At 36.9% G+C, this 17,634-nt stretch overlaps 1 protein-coding gene across 11 annotated transcripts in view; it reads right to left on the bottom strand.

The window, feature by feature from the left end:
• The window catches only part of PRIMPOL (primase and DNA directed polymerase), a 40,754-nt gene that overhangs the window by 17,907 nt on the left and 5,213 nt on the right, over positions 1-17,634 (bottom strand). For 5 of the 11 annotated variants that reach the window (XM_024759914.1, XM_024759905.1, XM_024759907.1 and 2 more), the window contains exons 2-7: positions 16,510-16,743; positions 14,499-14,596; positions 13,479-13,608; positions 7,392-7,539; positions 3,479-3,658; positions 3,089-3,376 (exon numbers count right to left, since the gene is read on the bottom strand). In XM_024759914.1, coding sequence (XP_024615682.1) covers positions 3,089-3,376; positions 3,479-3,658; positions 7,392-7,539; positions 13,479-13,608; positions 14,499-14,596; positions 16,510-16,689 — 1,024 coding nt within the window. In that variant the 5' untranslated portion in view covers positions 16,690-16,743. Of the gene's footprint in view, positions 1-3,088; positions 3,377-3,478; positions 3,659-7,391; positions 7,540-13,478; positions 13,609-14,498; positions 14,597-16,509; positions 16,747-17,634 lie in introns of all 11 variants that reach the window. The other 6 variants (XM_024759911.1, XM_024759913.1, XM_024759912.1 and 3 more) reach the window with 4 other exon arrangements.

Genomic DNA, 17,634 nt, shown 5'->3' with positions numbered 1-17,634 from the left:
AAGAGGAAAAAAAAAAAGAAAAAAAAAAAAAAAAAAAAAAAAGATCAATGAAACCAAGAGCTGGTTCTTTGAAAAGATAAACAAAATTGATAAACCTTAGGTAGATTCACCAAGAAAAAGAGAGGACTCATATAAATAAAATCAGAAATGAAAGAGGAGACGTTACAACTGACACAAAGGATCATAAGAGACTACCATGAATAATTATATGACAACAAATAGGACAACCTAGAGTAAATGAATAAATTCCTAGAAGCATACAACCTGCCAAGACTGAATCATGAAGAAATCGAAAATCTGAATGGACCAAGTACTAGTAAGGACACTGAATCAGTAAACAAAAACCTCCCAACAAAGCAAAGTCTAGGATCAGATGGCTTCAAATGTGAATTCTATCAAAGATTCAAAGAATACTAATCCTTCTCAAACTCTTACAAAAAATAGAAGAGGGAACATGTCCAAACTTACTTTACAAGACCAAAATTCCCTGAGAGCAAAACTAGACAAGGATACCATAAGAAAACTACAGGCCAATATCACTGATGAACATAGATCAAAAAATCCTCAACAAAATATTAGCAAACCAACTTGAACACTACATTAAAAGGATCACATACCATGATCAAGTGGGATTTATTCCAGGGATGCAAGGACAGTCCAACAACCACAAGTCAATCAATGTGATGTAACAACACATTAACAAATGAAGGATAAAAATCATATGATCATCTCAACAGATGCAGAAAAAGCATTTGACAAAATTCGACATCCGCTTACAATAAAAACTTTCAATAAAGCGGATACAGAGGAAACATACCTCAACATAAAGGCCACATATGACAAGTCCACAATTAGAAATACTCAGCAGTGAAAAACTGAAAGCTTTTCCTCTAAGATCAGGAAAAAGACAAGGACGCACACTCTCGCCATTTTTATTCAATGTAGTATTGGAAGTCCTAGCCACAGCACTTGGGCAAGAAAAGAAAGAAAAAAGGCATCCAAATTGTAAAGGAAGAAGTAAAACGATCATTGTTTGCAGATATATTGTATACTTGATATTATACAGGTCTGCCTCAACTAACAACTGGTTACATCCCAACAAATAAGCTGAAAACGCATTTAATACACCTAACCTACTGAATATCATAGCTTAGCCTAGCCTATATTAAATGTGCTCAGAACACTTACATTAGTTGGGCAAAATCATCTAACACAAAGCCTATTCTGTAATAAAGCACTGAATACCTCATGTAATTTATTGAATAGTATATTGAAAGTAAAAAGAACAGAATGGCTGTCTGGATACAAAATGATTGTGACTGATCTTATCACCTGACTGCATGGCTGACCGTGAGCTGCAGCTCACTGTCACTGCCCAGCATCACAAGAGGGTATTATACCACATATCACTAGACCAGGAAGACATCAAAACGAAAATTCGAAGTATGGTTTCCACTGAATACATTACTTTTACACCACTGTAAAGTCAAAAAATTTTAAGTGGGGAAGAAAAAGTGGTAGGTCAAACCATCATTAAGTCAGGGATCATCTATATGTAGAAAACCCTAAAGACTCTACCAAAAAAATGTTTGAATAAATGAATTCAGTAAAGCTGCAGGATACAAAATCAATATACAGAAATCTGTGGTGTTTCTATACACTAATAACAAACTATCGAAAGAGAAAATAAGAAAACAATCCCACTTACAATTGCATCAAAAAGAATAAAGTATCTAGGAATAAATTTAACCAAAGAGGTGAAAGACCTGCACATAAAGCTACAGGCATACTTCAGAGCTACTGTGGGTTCAGTTCCAGAACACCACAATAAAAGCAAATATCAGAATAAAGTCACATGAATCTTTTCGCTTCCCAGTGCTTATAAAAGTTATGTTTATATTACATTATAGTCTATTAAGGGTATAACAGCAGTCTTTAAAAATATACATACCTTAAGAAATACTTTGTAACTAAAAAAGTGCTAACCACCATCTGAGGCTTCGGCGAGTCATCGTAGTAACATCAAAGATCACTTATCATAGATCATCAAAACAAATAATGATGAAAAAGTATAAAACATTGCAAGAATTAACAAATGTGAAACAGAGACACAAAGTGAGCAAATGCTGTTGGAAAAACTGCGGTATCAGTGGTTGACTCAGGGCTGTCACAAACCTTTAATTTGTAAAAAACACAATATCTGTGAAGTGTCATAAAACAAGGAATGCCTGTTTTATTTCCAAATTCTTATACTTGGTTGTCAGGGGTGCTAGAAAGATATGCAATACAGCAGGAACACTTCCTATTCTCAGCCTGATTGGCCTGGTAATCTTGCTTATAGCTTAAACCTACTTTTCTTCAACTTGTAGACACTGAAGCTCTCTGAGTTGCTCTAACCATCAATGGCAAAAATGCTGCTCTTATGGCTTTTCAAATCACAAGCTAGAACTCAACATAAAAATGAGGTTTAGTTCACCAAATTGGATCTCAGCTGAATTAGGGGTCCTGACTGGCCTGTGTGTTACCTAAACAGGCTGAGATCCTGTGCCAGTACTTCATATATCCTCAGATTCAGAGACCAGAAGCAAGCAGGGCAGAAGAGAGCACAGCTGAAGAAGCCACCAGTTTTATCATAGGAGGAAGTTGATGAAATAACCCTGCAAAGCTCTTCAGTGCAGAAAACACCAGGCTTACTTTGCCACCTAATAGCTCCATTTTTACTTTGTACCTATTTTTACAATTTATTTCATCTAATTAAACCTGTCAGCAGCACTGGAGACTGCTATCCAACTGTCCCCTGTCATGAATCCTGTGAACATTTCAGAGCAGGAGCCAGCCACAACCATTCCCTTCTGGAGCTCAGGCCAGCCTGCTGCTTAGGTCCCACAGCACCCCTTTAAGATCTCCTAACAGAAACCTACTAGATTTCCTGCACCTGAGCTCACTGATCACATTCTGCTAGTGACCCCAGTTGTTGTGGAGCAGTGGTGGTAGTAAGAATCCTAAGCAAAGTGACAGGTGGGCACTGACTGGTCTCTCACAGAAGTACACAAGGACAGTCCAACAGATAGCTGTCAATTCTACTTACCTAGATCTACAAAAAGATGCTTTTCTCCTACGTTATTCTTCACAATTAAAAATGAAAGATCAGGACTGCTTTGCTTAGCTGACCCCAGCCTCTCCAGTTTCTTTGAATTCGTTGTCCAGCTCTTTCCTATATCCTTATCTGTGGACTTTTTGCTAAAGGAAATTCCTTGTTTAATTGGTGTTTCAGAAAAATGGGAAAATTCATGGCCCATTGTCTCTGGAGTCATATCATCATCTTCACTAGCAATTAAGTGAAAAGCAGGCTCTAACATTTTTCTCACAAAATTACCTAAAGGAAAAATAAAAAGGTTAATCTAATTCTTTTCTGCAAACTATAACAAGATCTAGACACAAATCTACACAGGACAATTTTACACAGTAAGGCTTCTACTTTCGATTTCTGGTTTTAAAACTGAGTTGTTGGTCTTCCCTGGTGGCGCAGTGGTTGAGAGTCTGCCTGCCGATGCAGGGGACACGGGTTCATGCCCCGGTCTGGGAAGATCCCACGTGCCGCGGAGCAGCTGGGCCCGTGAGCCATGGCCCCTGAGCCTGCACGTCCGGAGCCTGTGCTCTGCAACAGGAGAGGCCACAACAGTGAGAGGCCCGCATACCACAAAAAAACCAAAAAAACCAAAAAAAAACAACTGAGTTGTTATTATAAACTGCAACACACCTCTCCTATACTTCCTCTTGTGTAATCTTTTACTTTTTAAATTCCTTTTGACAGGGGAGTTTGGTGTAACTTGTAAACAAATCATCTTAGAAGGGAAGGTTAATGTGAGACGATTTGTCAATGTTGCTAGTATGGGCCTGGGCCGAATGCTCTGTCACCAAAAAAGCACCATTTTAATGAATACAAATTGAGTAGAATTTACATTCACAATCAATGATTAAAGAATGCAAGGTTTACACAAGTAAACAGTGCTGCCACACTCTCCCTATGTCAGGACGTCAGCAAATTTCTCAGGACTTATCTTTTCTCCTTCACTCGCATGACACGCCCCAAGAACCTGGACATTCACAGCCATCAGTTTAAGGTTCTTGCTCCTCCTGCCTCTCCCGATAACTGGTCATGAGCGGGGTTGTGGCCCAATAACTAAAGTCCAGAACTAAAGCAATTAAATACATCTATTGTATTTCAACATTTATTCTAAGAGCTCTAAATATGAGTGGTGCTATCTTTACACAGAAAAGATGGTATGACAATCCAGAGCTTCTTTCAACTCTCATAATTTGTATCATAAAATCAAATAATCTGGTTAAGTTGCTTCACACATAACAATACTGGAGAAATGCACTACTATAAGAAAAACTTAATTTTAGTCTTTAAAAATTGGTATAGTCTGGGTTTGTCACTTTATTTACCAGACAGCTTGAACCCTTAAATCATAAGATACACATGCTCTAAGTTCAAAATTCTCTTCCTCCAAATTAGACTTAATTACTTTCCTCCTCAAAGAAACAAATCCACTATCTTCTAAAACTAAAAATCAAAATGAAAGCAAAAGAATTTGATCCTTGCAATCGTATATAGACATGATTATCTCTGGAATGAGGAAAATAAGGTAAATAGTAAAAAGAAATCATGATATATCAAAGGACAATAAAGCAGTCCAAACATAAATTGATAAAGTAAATTTTCCTGGAAATGTAAAACTACACCTACTTGACACCAGGAAGGCGTGGCTGCAGAACCAGTTGCCAAGACTGTGCTTAGGAGGCCGGGCTAGGACGATGGACGGTGTAACCACCTTAATACTAACACCGGCTCCAGCAAACTACTCTGCTTTCTGCTGCCCTTCCCAATAGTATCACCCTCACCTCATCATTAATACAGGGACAATTTTATTGGCTGGGAATAACTCAAAAGAACATATCGATCATAGAAATTTCAGGTTCTATGGCAAGCTGGTAGGAAAGTATTTCAAGGAGATCAAATTTGTACATCTTGCTAACATTCTATGATCTTACACTTCCTAATTCCTCTTTCTGAAATGTTGACAAAAGGAAGTGGAAATGTCACCAAGAGATACATTGAGGGAGGGGAGCCAAAGTGGTGAATATGGACTATTTCAAAATCTCTGCATCTCTGGTTCTGACAGTTCATAATTCTGGAGGACCGAAGCCGCAGATGGTATCCCGTTTACCAGGTCTGACTGTGTCTCCCACTCCAGCCACACTAGCTGCTCCCCAAATTAGTCACGAACTCCTACCTCTATACTTTGCTTGTGCTGTTCTGACAGTAAAGCCTTTCTTATCTTTGCCTGATGGAATCTGATTTAAAGCCCAGCTTCAACGTCAGTAGGAGACACTGCTCATTACCGGTCAAATCTCCACTCTCCTCTTCCGCCTAGCAGCAAATCTCCGTGCTTAGCCTCGTGGCTAGGAGCCAGAGCAGACCACGAGGAGTAAACAGGAATCAAAGAAATACCTGCTTAGGACTCTACCCCCCGCACCAGACAGCAGAGCCACCTAACATTCAGTCATTCATTCAGCAAATATTAAATGACTTCTTGTATTTATGGTAGCTGCTGCTGCTGCTGCTACTGTTATATTATTATTACTGATAAAGACATTACTATCTGATAAGCTCTGGAAATACAATAGTGAATAAGAAACAATCCATGCCCTAAAGAAACATTAAGTAGAATAGAGAAGACAAGACAAGAAATTACCCGAGGAAGTGGTGAACCCTTTGGCATGATAGGCACTGGGCACGCTCTGCAGCCCAGAGGGAACACGAACCTAAGTCTTAGGGTTTTGGGATGTGACAGAAAAGGCTTCTCAGATGACAATACCTACACCGAGTCTTAACAGACCAGGTGAACTGGTCAGACAGCAGCATCAAAAAGTGCAGAGGCCTAAGGACTAGAGAAAATGTGGCCCCCGTGGGAGCTAAGTGAAGGACAGAGTTAGAAGTGCCAAGTGGTGAGAGATGAGGCCAGTACACAACGGGCCTCATCATGCAAACTAAGACACCTGGACTTTTCCCTGAAGGCAAGGAATAATCCTGGAAGGGTTTGAGGCACACAGTAGTATGATCAGACCACTCTAGCTAGCTGACTAAAGAAGTAAGCAAGACACAGCATTTCCACTTGGGTAACTGGGTGAATGGTCATACCACTCGGATATACACCTCACAGGAGAAGGAGCAAGTTTGGGAGAAAAGATGAGGAGACTGGTCTAGGACACACTGAAGCTCTGAGCTTCAAGTGTCTGTATGAGGATGTTTAATGGGAGAACTGTCTTGGCTGCAGATAAAGACTTGAGTCATCAACACACAGATGGGAACTGAAGCCATGACAGTGAATGATCATTAAGGTTACAGACGGAGTGAACAAAGGGACAAGGACAGATTCAACAATTACTAATATCCAAGGGATGAAAGAAAGAGACAGAGAAGAAATGTCCAACTAAGCTAACAGAAAATGGGGAGATAATAAGGAGTCCTAGGTATACAGCACACTAGGCCACTGTGACCTAGTGTTACCCTAATCTAGCAATTAGACGTTGACTTTTATGCCAGTCTTTTAGTGACTATGTTCATGCCTTTTGCCTTTGGTACTCTGGAAACTGTCAGACACTTTTCTGAAATGGATTACCTGTTACCTGAACTTCAGTCAATCATCTGCTTGCTCTACCCCTGCTCTGATATACACTCAGGATTTTTGCTTTTATTCAGACCTTGGTTTTCAGTGTTCCCTTTCTGCCTATCTGTTCCCCTTTGGACTGACTTCATTTTATACCTGGGCCTATATCTCTAAATGTCCAGTCCTGGAATTAATCCTCTGGTTACACCTTCAGGCTTACACATCTACACTTCTCTCCAACCCTAAGGTTTGGCCTGGAACAATAAATAAGGCTTCGTGAGTGTGGCCTGGAACCCAAGCTCAGTTCTCATGTACTAAAAGCTGAGGCAAGGCTAAAGCGAAGGTCAGAAATCCAGATCTGAGGCATCACAGATAAGACTTGAATTAGGCCTCTCCTGCATTACCCAGAAAACTTCTGAAAGGACTCCTGTTGGAACAGAAACCAGGACCAGGGCATGCATGGCCATCACAGTATCTACAGCAAGAGGCACTAATGCCAAGGATATCCTGAGTACATTAATGTGTCTAAAATGTATCTAGAATAGGAAGATAGATCTAGAACTAAAGGCCAATCCTGAAAACATGAAAAATCATGATTCATTTTTATAGGGCAGGTTAATGACCATAAAACCTGACAAATACAAAACTTTAAGAGGAAAGGAAAGCATAAGTTTTTAATATAATTGTGACTTTTTAAAAAAAAATAGTACTTACCAACATGAATATTATCTTTAAATGCCACATCATGGAGTTGAAATATTAAATGGCGGCTAAATTTTTCATTGGTGCTAGAATCCAAGTTGAGAACATCTTCAGCTGAACAACGAACCCTGTAAAACTGTTGAAGTGCCTTACAAACATGCTGAAAACACAAGTAAAACATCAATAATTAGTGTTTTTTGTTTTAAAATTTTTCCATGAGCAAAATTCAAATATCTTGGTACAAGTCTAATCTGTTTCTTATTTTGATATCAGATTATTACATAACAATTTTACTGAATTACTTATGTACTGAAATATACATATTTAAATTATTATATATGTTTATGTTAAAAATGCATAGGCTCTCAGGGTTAAAGGCCTCTCAGAATTCAATTTATCTTATACATTAATCTCTAAAATCAAAATCAAAATATTTCTTTTTAAGCACCTCTTTTTATAAATTTTATTTATGTATTTATTTGTTTTTTGGTTGCACCAGGTCTTAGTTGTGGCAGGTGGGCTCCTTAGCCGCGGCATGCATGTGGCATCTAGTTCCCTGACCAGGGATCGAATCCAGGCCCCCTGCATTGGGAGCAACAGAGTCTTTATCCACTGTGCCACCAGGGAAGTCCTAAGCTTCTCTTTAAATATTATCTATGAGTTAAAAAGTCACAATTCCATTGTTTCTAGTTTCAGTTTTCAGAAAGTTGCTCATGCACACTGAGCCCAAATCTACGTCCAAGAATGTGGCCTCCAGGGCTAGGTGATGCTAGTAATGAAAGCAGTTACGCATCATAGGAAGGTAGCGAGCGCAGGGTTAGGAGCACACGATTAGGAGTCAGAAAGGTTTGAGTTCTGGCTTTGCCACTTACCAGCTCTGTCGCTTTAGTCAAGTCCAAACCTAACATTCCTCAACTGCAAATGGGACAATAATAGAACCTAACATTTCAGGTTGTTGTAGGGAGCAAAGAGAAAATGGGAGTAAAGAGTTGGCCCAATGCTGGCACACGTAACTGCTTAAAAGCATCAGCTGTGCAGCCACAGAACAAGTCACTTCTGAAGCCTTAGTCTTCTCTTTTGCAAAATGAAGGTACTTTTAAGAAACACCACACAGGTATGGTACTGCCACAAAAACAGAAATATAGATCAATGGAACAGGACAGAAAGCCCAGAGATAAACCCACACACATATGGTCACCTTATCTTTGATAAAGGAGGCAAGAATATACAGTGGAGAAAAGACAGCCTCTTCAGTAAGTGGTGCTGGGAAAACTGCACAGGTACATGTAAAAGAATGAAACTAGAACACTCCCTAACACCATACACAAAAATAAACTCAAAATGGATTCAAGACCTAAATGTAAGGCCAGCCACTATCGAACTCTTAGAAGAAAACATAGGCAGAACACTCTATGACATAAATCACAGCAAGATCCCTTTTGACCCACCTCCTAGAGAAATGGAAATAAAAACAAAAATAAACAAATGGGACCTAATGAAACTTAAAAGCTCTTGCACAGCAAAGGAAACCATAAACAAGACGAAAAGACAACCCTCAGAATGGGAGAAAATATTTGCAAATGAAGCAACTGACAAAGGATTAATCTCCAAAATTTACAAGCAGCTCATGCAGCTCAATAACAAAAAAACAAACAACCCAATCCAAAAGTGGGCAGAAGACCTAAATAGACATTTCTCCAAAGAAGATATACAGAATGCCAACAAACATGAAAGGATGCTCAACATCACTAATCATTAGAGAAATGCAAATCAAAACTACAATGAGATATCATCTCACACGAGTCAGAATGGCCATCATCAAAAAATCTACAAACAATAAATGCTGGAGAGGGTGTGGAGAAAAGGGAACCCTGTTACACTGTTGGTGGGAATGTAAATTGATACAGCCACTATGGAGAACAGTATGGAGGTTCCTTAAAAAACTACAAATAGAATTACCATATGACCCAGCAATCCCACTACTGGGCATATACCCTGAGAAAACCATAATTCAAAAAGAGTCATGTACCAAAATGTTCATTGCAGCTCTATTTACAATAGCCCGGAGATGGAAACAACCTAAGCGCCCATCATCGGATGAATGGATAAAGAAGATGTGGCACATATATACAATGGAATATTACTCAGCCTTAAAAAGAAATGAAATTGAGCTATTTGTAATGAGATGGATAGACCTAGAGTCTGTCATACAGAGTGAAGTGAGTCAGAAAGAGAAAGACAAATACCGTATGCTAACACATATATGCATGGAATTTAAGAAAAAAAGTGTCAAGAAGAACCTAGTTATTACAGTGCCAGTCAATGTGTGTGCACAGAGGGGATTTTATGAAGACAGAAAATGGAATGTCATGTAGGAAATTGTTTTGGATTCTGGATTTTGCTTTTATTCCTGTCATTAATTTTATTCCAACCTTTGATTCCACCACAATGCTAATGGACATATATACACTACCAAATGTAAAACAGATAACTAGTGGGAAGCAGCCACATAGCACAGGGAGATCAGCTCGGTGCTTTGTGACCACCTACAGGGGTGGGATACGGAGGATGGGAGGGAGACGCAAGAGTGAGGGGATATGGGGATATATTTATACATAGACGGAAGAGGGAAGAGATATGGGAACATATGTATATGTGTAACTGATTCACTCTGTTATAAAGCAGAAACTAACACACCATTGTAAAGCTATTATACTCCAATAAAGATGTTTAAAAAAAAAAAAAAAGAAACACCACACAGGGTTATCTTGGAATTAGCAAAAATGTCTGTACACTGCCAAACACTTAGATACCGAAGAGTCATGCAGTAAATTGTGTTTATTAATGTTATTTTGGTATTATAGCATACCACCTCCCATCATGCTCTCTGATCCTACTCTTCTTCAGTAAATTCTTTCTCGGAGAAGTCTTCCTCAATTTCCTTATCTACATCAAATTGCCCCATATATATTCTACCTCTATTTGTAGTACTTACACAGCTGCAATTTTTGTGATTATTTTGATAGGTTTCCTCTATATCATAGAGAATATCCCTCAGGATCTGTTCTCTCCTGCTTCTGTAAATAGAACCCTGATTATTAGCTAGATATGAGGTTATCGAGAATAAAGACCATGTTCCCCAGACTCCCTTGCAGTAAGGTGTGGCCATGTGATTAAGTTCTGGCCAAACAGGATATGAGCAGAAGGAAAATATTCCACTTCTACATTATAATCTTAAAGGAAAGGGGCATGCTCACCCCTTCCCCATTTTCTACTGTCTAAAATGTAGACACAGCAATGCTGAGCCATCTTGGACAATGTAAATAATGGCATCTTAGGAAGAGCAAAGCAACAGGCCTAGACCCCTAATACAATGGAGTCACATCCAGGTGTTACATGAGAGAGAAATAACTTTCTATCTTGTTTATGCCCCTTTAATTTTAGGTCTTTATTATGGCAGCTAAATCTATCCTAACTTATTATCCTCCATTACATGATAAATTCTGTGAAGGCAGAAATCATGTCTTTTTGGGCTAGCCATTGTATTGTTAATGCCTGGGCACACTGACACTAAGAGGCTGAAAAAATTTTGATAAATGAATAAAGTCTAGTTATGTACTTTGGAGCTATACAGAATAAATGTAATAACTGTAGATAATAAAAGTAATCATAGTCCCATTAAGTTCTTTTTCCCAAGTTAAATTTTAAATAAAATTTTAAGTTACAGGGAATATAGCCAATATTTTATAATAACTATAAATGGAGTATAGTCTGTAAAAATTTTGAATCACTATTGTACACCTGAAACTAATATATTATTGTAAATCAATTATACCTCAACTTTAAAAGTTTTTAATTTATTTAAATATTTAAGTTGTAAAATCCAGAAGTTAAAAATATATGATTATTTGAGCAATGTTACCTGTCAACATAGTTTTATAAAATGCTTTAGCACCAGAAGTCATTCCATCTGGCAGAAGTGGCTTACTGAAATTGTCAGTTAAAAAGTGTCAGTATCAAAGGGCATTACATATTATCACTAGTTATTATTAGCCAGTTATTTATTAACCATCTGTTATGATAACAGCTAACCTATGCCTCCTCACACAGAGACACTAAAGGAAAAGTACTTATTGTATTATACACTTGTTACATACACAGTAACCAGTAAATGAAATTAATTTCAATATAATCATTTGTAAAGGTTATATTAAGTAAAATAATCCTAATAACTTTTCTACCAACATGAGTGTGTTAAATTAAAATGCTGTATAATTTTAAACTCAGATTTCCACAACTTTTTCCAACTTTTGTTGATGTTAAAGATGAGTTGTTCAAGACTAATTTGGATAAGATTGTATAAAGAATTAGGAGGAAAAAAATTTAAACACCTACATGATCTTTGCCATACCAGTGTTTATTCTTGTTACAAATGGGATTTGCACTAGTGTTGATTCCATTAGGGATAAGTTTCTAGTTTCTAATACAATGAAGTACTAATACTTCTTTTTTAACAGTATCACCATACTAAAGTGCCAGTGAAAATCTCTGAACCTTAATTCCTTGGTGGCCACACAGAGCCCACATAACAAATCCTACCTTAGACTGTAGATCATACACTAGAAAAGAGTCAATATCTATGGATTATTAAAAATGTAATTAAGGTTAAAAATTAAATACAACTTACCAACTATAATGAAATAAAACATTTAAATTTATTTTTAAGGGTCCAATGGCTATCTTAAGAAAAACATAACTTTTCTGCTGTTTTTTGGGAGGGCTGGGGGGAACTTATGTATATTTCTTTTGCTTCAAAGTCAGGAGAAAGCTGACATGATTTTTTTAAAAACCAGTATTTGCATACATTTTTCAAATTTAAAATAAAACATGTAGAGATCCGACAAAATCAGCAGATATTTTTAATCAAAAACATTCTAATTTGGATGTATTTTTAACATTACAAAATGAGTCATCTACAGCTAACATCTAAAACAAAAAATAGTTAATGTTAATACCTACTTTGAGTCCAAATAATAGTCAATATAATTTTAGTACACCTTAATACAATCTTAAAAGATTTTATAAACGAACCTAATAGAGCTTAGTTGCACAAGCCCATATTCCTTTTATTACTAAATAATAAAAGGAATATGGGTTGACACTGCTAAATCAAAAATATATACTAGAACTACGCTTTTTCTCTTTGTGAAAAACAAAGAGAAATGATAATTGTAGTTCTAGACCAGGTTTTGCCAGTAACTAGTTGTTGGACCTGGAGTTGGAATTAAGTCTCTCTAGGCTTTAGCTTCCTCAGTTATGATAATGTAAGACAGAAGAGTTTCCAAAATTTCTGCCAGCTCGAAACTTCTGATACTATTTTTATCAAAATTTTCTTGAAGTTTATCTTAGTACTCAATTTTTCAGTAAAAATTACTTCACCTAACCTTCACCAGAGTCAACTATTTGTAATGCAAAAGAATATATAATTAAGAAACAGAAAATTCCCAAACTGCCACCTTTCTCAGTTTTTTGGGGTTTTTTTAATGTATTTATTTTTGGCTGCATGGGGTCTACGTTGCTGTGTGCGGGCTTTCTCTAGTTGTGGTGAGCAGGGCTACTCTTTGTTGCGGTGCACGGGATTCTCATTGCAGTGGCTTCTCTTGTTGTGGAGCACGGGCTCTAGGCACACGGGCTTCAGTATTTGCAGCGCATGGGCTCTAGAGCGCAGGCTCAGTAGCTGTGGCGCACAGGCTTAGTTGCTCCGCGGCATGTGGGATCTTCCCGGACCAGGGATTGAACCTGTGTCCCCTGCATTAGCAGGCGGATTCTTAACCACTTCGCCACCAGGAAGTCCTCTCAGTTTTTTTTGATACAGCAATATTACAAAATATATGGACATAAACTGAACCTTCCTCCTTTCCAGAAGTTTACTCAGAGAAGTGGCATTAAGAAATGAAGTCAAAAGGAAGAGTAACAAGAAAAAGGAGGAGAAACACAGAACCTATATATTACATAGGTTGGATTCATTTAATGACTGAATGAGTGAATGAAAAGACATACAGGTAGATATAAGGAGAAAAACCTGAGTCTGTAATTTACCTCAATGAGTAATGCAACCATCTTTTTCCCATCAGCTCCTGGATTGGCAAGTCTGTTAAATTCCAAATCAAAATAAAGCTTGCACACAGCATTTTCAGGAATGACTTCATAGCAGTGTAAGAGATTTCTTCTGAATTGAATAATTCAAGATTGTTAGGTTTTTATCTCATACCTTTTAAATCACAGAAGTTGCTCTTGTATCTCAAGATAGTATATTAACTGTGATGTAATGACAGATAACTATGACATAATGAAGACAAGATAAAGTGAACAACTGCTTACCACAGGTTTACAGAACACAGTCTCAAGAGTTTCCATCAAGCAAGATCTAACAATCATTTTCTGTAACATTATTTAACTGGAAAATATAGCCAACTTCATACTGCTATTTATTCACAGATAATTTTGATATCAGGTAACACTTCTAAATTTGTTTTTGGTATCACCATGAAGCAAATTTTGTTTAAGAACTTTCTCAAACTGTGATCCCACAATCACATATTCTTGGGATTCCATGAATTTTTTAATGAGAATTTTTAAGTTCCATATTTTCATTAGGAATATTTTAAAAACTGGTTACATACACTCTGCATCACCTGACTTCAATGAGCTTTCAGTGCTCACACGTGCAGTTTCATTCTCACTGGTATCAAGAGGTATGACTTTAAGATGGGTTATTAAGAAGAAATGCTGACTTGATTAGTAAATGATAAACTGCTTAGTGCCATCATATACAAATAAAAGGTTTACAGTAATTTGAACAAAGAAAAGTGATGGTGGGAATTGTGTCATCACGTGGTACAGAAATTCAAAACACACACAATTTCTCTCTCCTAGCACCTGGTGAGATAATTCAGTGTTGCTATCACAAGGAAACTCCAGAATTCAATTCTAATAGTAAAGTAGTAACTAACTGCGTGACTGAGAACTATGAAAGCCAAGGCAGCCTGATTTAATTTCACAAGCATTTCCAGATGAAGGAAATGTAAGTTAATGTGTTGTGCTTTAAAAGCTACTTACCGGGATTTATAGTAAAACCAAAGTTGAGTATACGTTGTTACGAGGTAAATACGTTGTCCATCGCCCACTTTGTATTCCAAAGCAAATACATGAACGTCCTTTACAAAACCAAAAATAATATTCAAAAAATTAGTAAAATGCAAATTTAAAATCAACTGTAGCTATTAAATGTTCATAAAGATTTTATCATTCAAATTTTCAAAAACTGGAACATTTGTATTATTGAAAACAAGAAAATTAATCACCAAATCTATGCCAATCAAAATCTAGTTATTTGTATTTATTTATATTTAGTCACTCAGGTAATAAATGTTCAAGGCAGAAACAATTAGAACATCCAGACTAAAACAAAGAAAGAAAAATCATTTTTCAGTCAGTCGTTTTACTTCCTATTATAGTTTTATCTGCCAGTTTATGAAAAAGAACTTATTTTTTTAAAACTACCTGAACATTATTGTAAATAATTTGGACTAAAGTTAATAAATTTCCTAGAGTATATAAAAATACATGAGAACCATTTTTAAAAATATATTTGTATGTAAATCTTAAAAGCTTAAGGAAAGTTTTAAAATGCAGAACAAGTAACTATAAATTATTGTTTCATAGAAAAGGAATACACAAGTTCTTTTGTTTCCACTTAGCTAGAGGTAGCTGTTGAGCCTATAAAGGAACTAAACTTCCATTTTCATGAGAGAAATCATAAAAAGACTAAGTTATCCGATCCTATTAAAAATCTTCTCGAGATAAATTTTATAAACTGATGACTGGTAAATCCAGCAATCATACAGCTATATTTTTTTTAAAGTCAAGATTAAGCGAATCTGTATTTTAATTTCTGATACCTGAATTAGGGTTACACAAAATGCACACAAAAGGCTTTTCTTCTATTTCCTAAACTATTCTGATGAGATATGAGTGAGCTTCTGTTTACCAGGGAAAGAAGGTCCTCCTCCTTAAAAACTTATAGCATTTTGAGTTTCTATACATATCAATTTTCAGAATCACAATGTATTTATGCTGGATTTATGTTGGATAGATGCATCTTTTCGTTATATTTCTTTATATTCCCCACAGTGCCCAACAAAAAAAGATGTGCAATACACACCTGCTTGTTTATTTTTGAGAACCATTCCCTTTGTGAGGCTAGCATATAGCAAGCACTTCTTCCTCCCACTTTCCTAATGTGTTGGAAATTATGATAAATCCACTCTACTACTCCAAAGCACAAAAGGGACAGTAGAAAGATAAAAACATGTGTGCGTTGGTACTATGATTTAAGTTTTAGGGCTCATTAACTCAAATGACATTTGAGACATTTTCATTTGCGATTGTTTAAATTCAAATTTCCAATCCCTAATTTCATCCTTAAAATCTCACACTCCGGGCTTCCCTGGTGGCGCAGTGGTTAGGAATCTGCCTGCCAATGCAGGGGACACTGGTTCAAGCCCTGGTCCAGGAAGATCCCACATGCCGCGGAGCAACTAAGCCCGTGCACCACAACTACTGAGCCTGTGCTCTAGGACCCGAAAGCCACAACTACTGAAGCCCGCACGCCTAGAGCCTGTGCTCCACAATGAAGAGGAGCCCCCGCTCACCACAACTAGAGAAAGCCCGCGCGCAGCAACAAAGACCCAACGCAGACCAAAAAAAAAAAAATCTCACACTCTACTTACTCATTTCCTGATATTTCTGTGGGTATTATTTTAGTTTAACTCTTACACTCATTCTATTATTTTTCAGTCCATGAATACAGTCACTTCTCCTCTAAGCATAGCTTCATTTCTATGTCATTACAAATTTTTTAAACTATTTGGCACTAGATATGTCATTTTTTTCATTATTAATATAAAGTAAATGATTAATGATTCATGGATATCTTTCCTAAATAGTACAAAAAGATCGCAATTAAATTCTTCTGGTAAAATACGTGGACTGAAATGAAGACAAACAACAGATTTTTTTTGGAAATCTTAAGGTATAGTAGCCCTAAAAAAAAGATGAGAAAAATTACCTCTTTACAACTTTTAACAAAATTAAAAGCTTGAGTTTGCCGATGAAATAGTTTCCAAATGGATGGTGGTTCTTCTGGCTTAGACAATCTTGGTCTGTATACCAAGGACAATGGTTCCCTCTCATAATGGGATGCTCGTTCTTCAATTTGCTTCAGCCTTGCTTCCCATTTTCTCTTCATTGGTAGAAGTATGGGGAGACTAAATCCTATCCCCGGTAGGATCTCTGTGAATTACTACTAAAACAAACAAACATGAATGCCAGTTTCTTTGTTTAAAATATATTTTGTTTGGTAAAACTTCAAAGCTCATTTCTGCTTATTTCTTTGCTTTATAGTTTATGTTTTGCATGAAGTTTTGTTGTTAAACAAGGACAGGGCTGGTTATCAGAAATCTTTAGATCCCGGCTCCTCCATCTAATAGTGCTACAGTTTTGAACAGGTTAATGAAGCTCCCTAAATTGTAATCAGCTGCAAAGTGGGAATCAACATTTTTATGTAGTTATCTTGAGGATACATGTCATAAGACATGAAAATGTTTTGCAAATTCCAATGCCTCATGTAAATATGAGTTTTTTGCATCACTATGGTTTTTATTATAATCATTTTGTTGCATCAAGTGCCATGTACCTCACCCAGATGGTGGGCATCATTCCAGTGCTATTATTTCTTAGTGTAGAATTCATTTCTAGGCACCACTGTCTAGTTGTTAGCTCCCCTTTCCTCTTTTTCCTTCCCATTGCTCTTCTTTTCTACTCAAACAACTATTAGTTGGGAGGATAACCAGTGTAGGAGTGGGAATTACAATACTGGCTAGTTTTGGTTTGGGATGTGTGGTAATCATAAGCATGACTTAAAAAAAAAGAATAAACGTTAATCTGTTAACTTAATGACTACTTTTGTGATTAGTCAATTGAAATGTTTACATTTTAACCCCTGTTTCCTAATGATACATGCAAACAATGCTTCCATGTTAGCCATGCCAAAGTAAGGGGACCAGGCAATACCTTTCCAATTTGGGATTACGGTTTACTTACAAAGGAAAAAGGATAGGTTTTTAGAAGAGGGGGGAGAAGCTTCCAGTATAGAGAAAAAAAGGGGACAAATTCTCTGGCATTCCTGCCATCA

Source organism: Neophocaena asiaeorientalis, unplaced genomic scaffold (genome assembly GCF_003031525.2).
Source record: "Neophocaena asiaeorientalis asiaeorientalis breed wild unplaced genomic scaffold, Neophocaena_asiaeorientalis_V1.1 scaffold521, whole genome shotgun sequence".
NCBI classification, from domain to species: Eukaryota; Metazoa; Chordata; class Mammalia; order Artiodactyla; family Phocoenidae; genus Neophocaena; species Neophocaena asiaeorientalis.
Note: the sequence above shows the minus strand (reverse complement) of the source record. Positions and strands in the feature narration are given on the sequence as shown.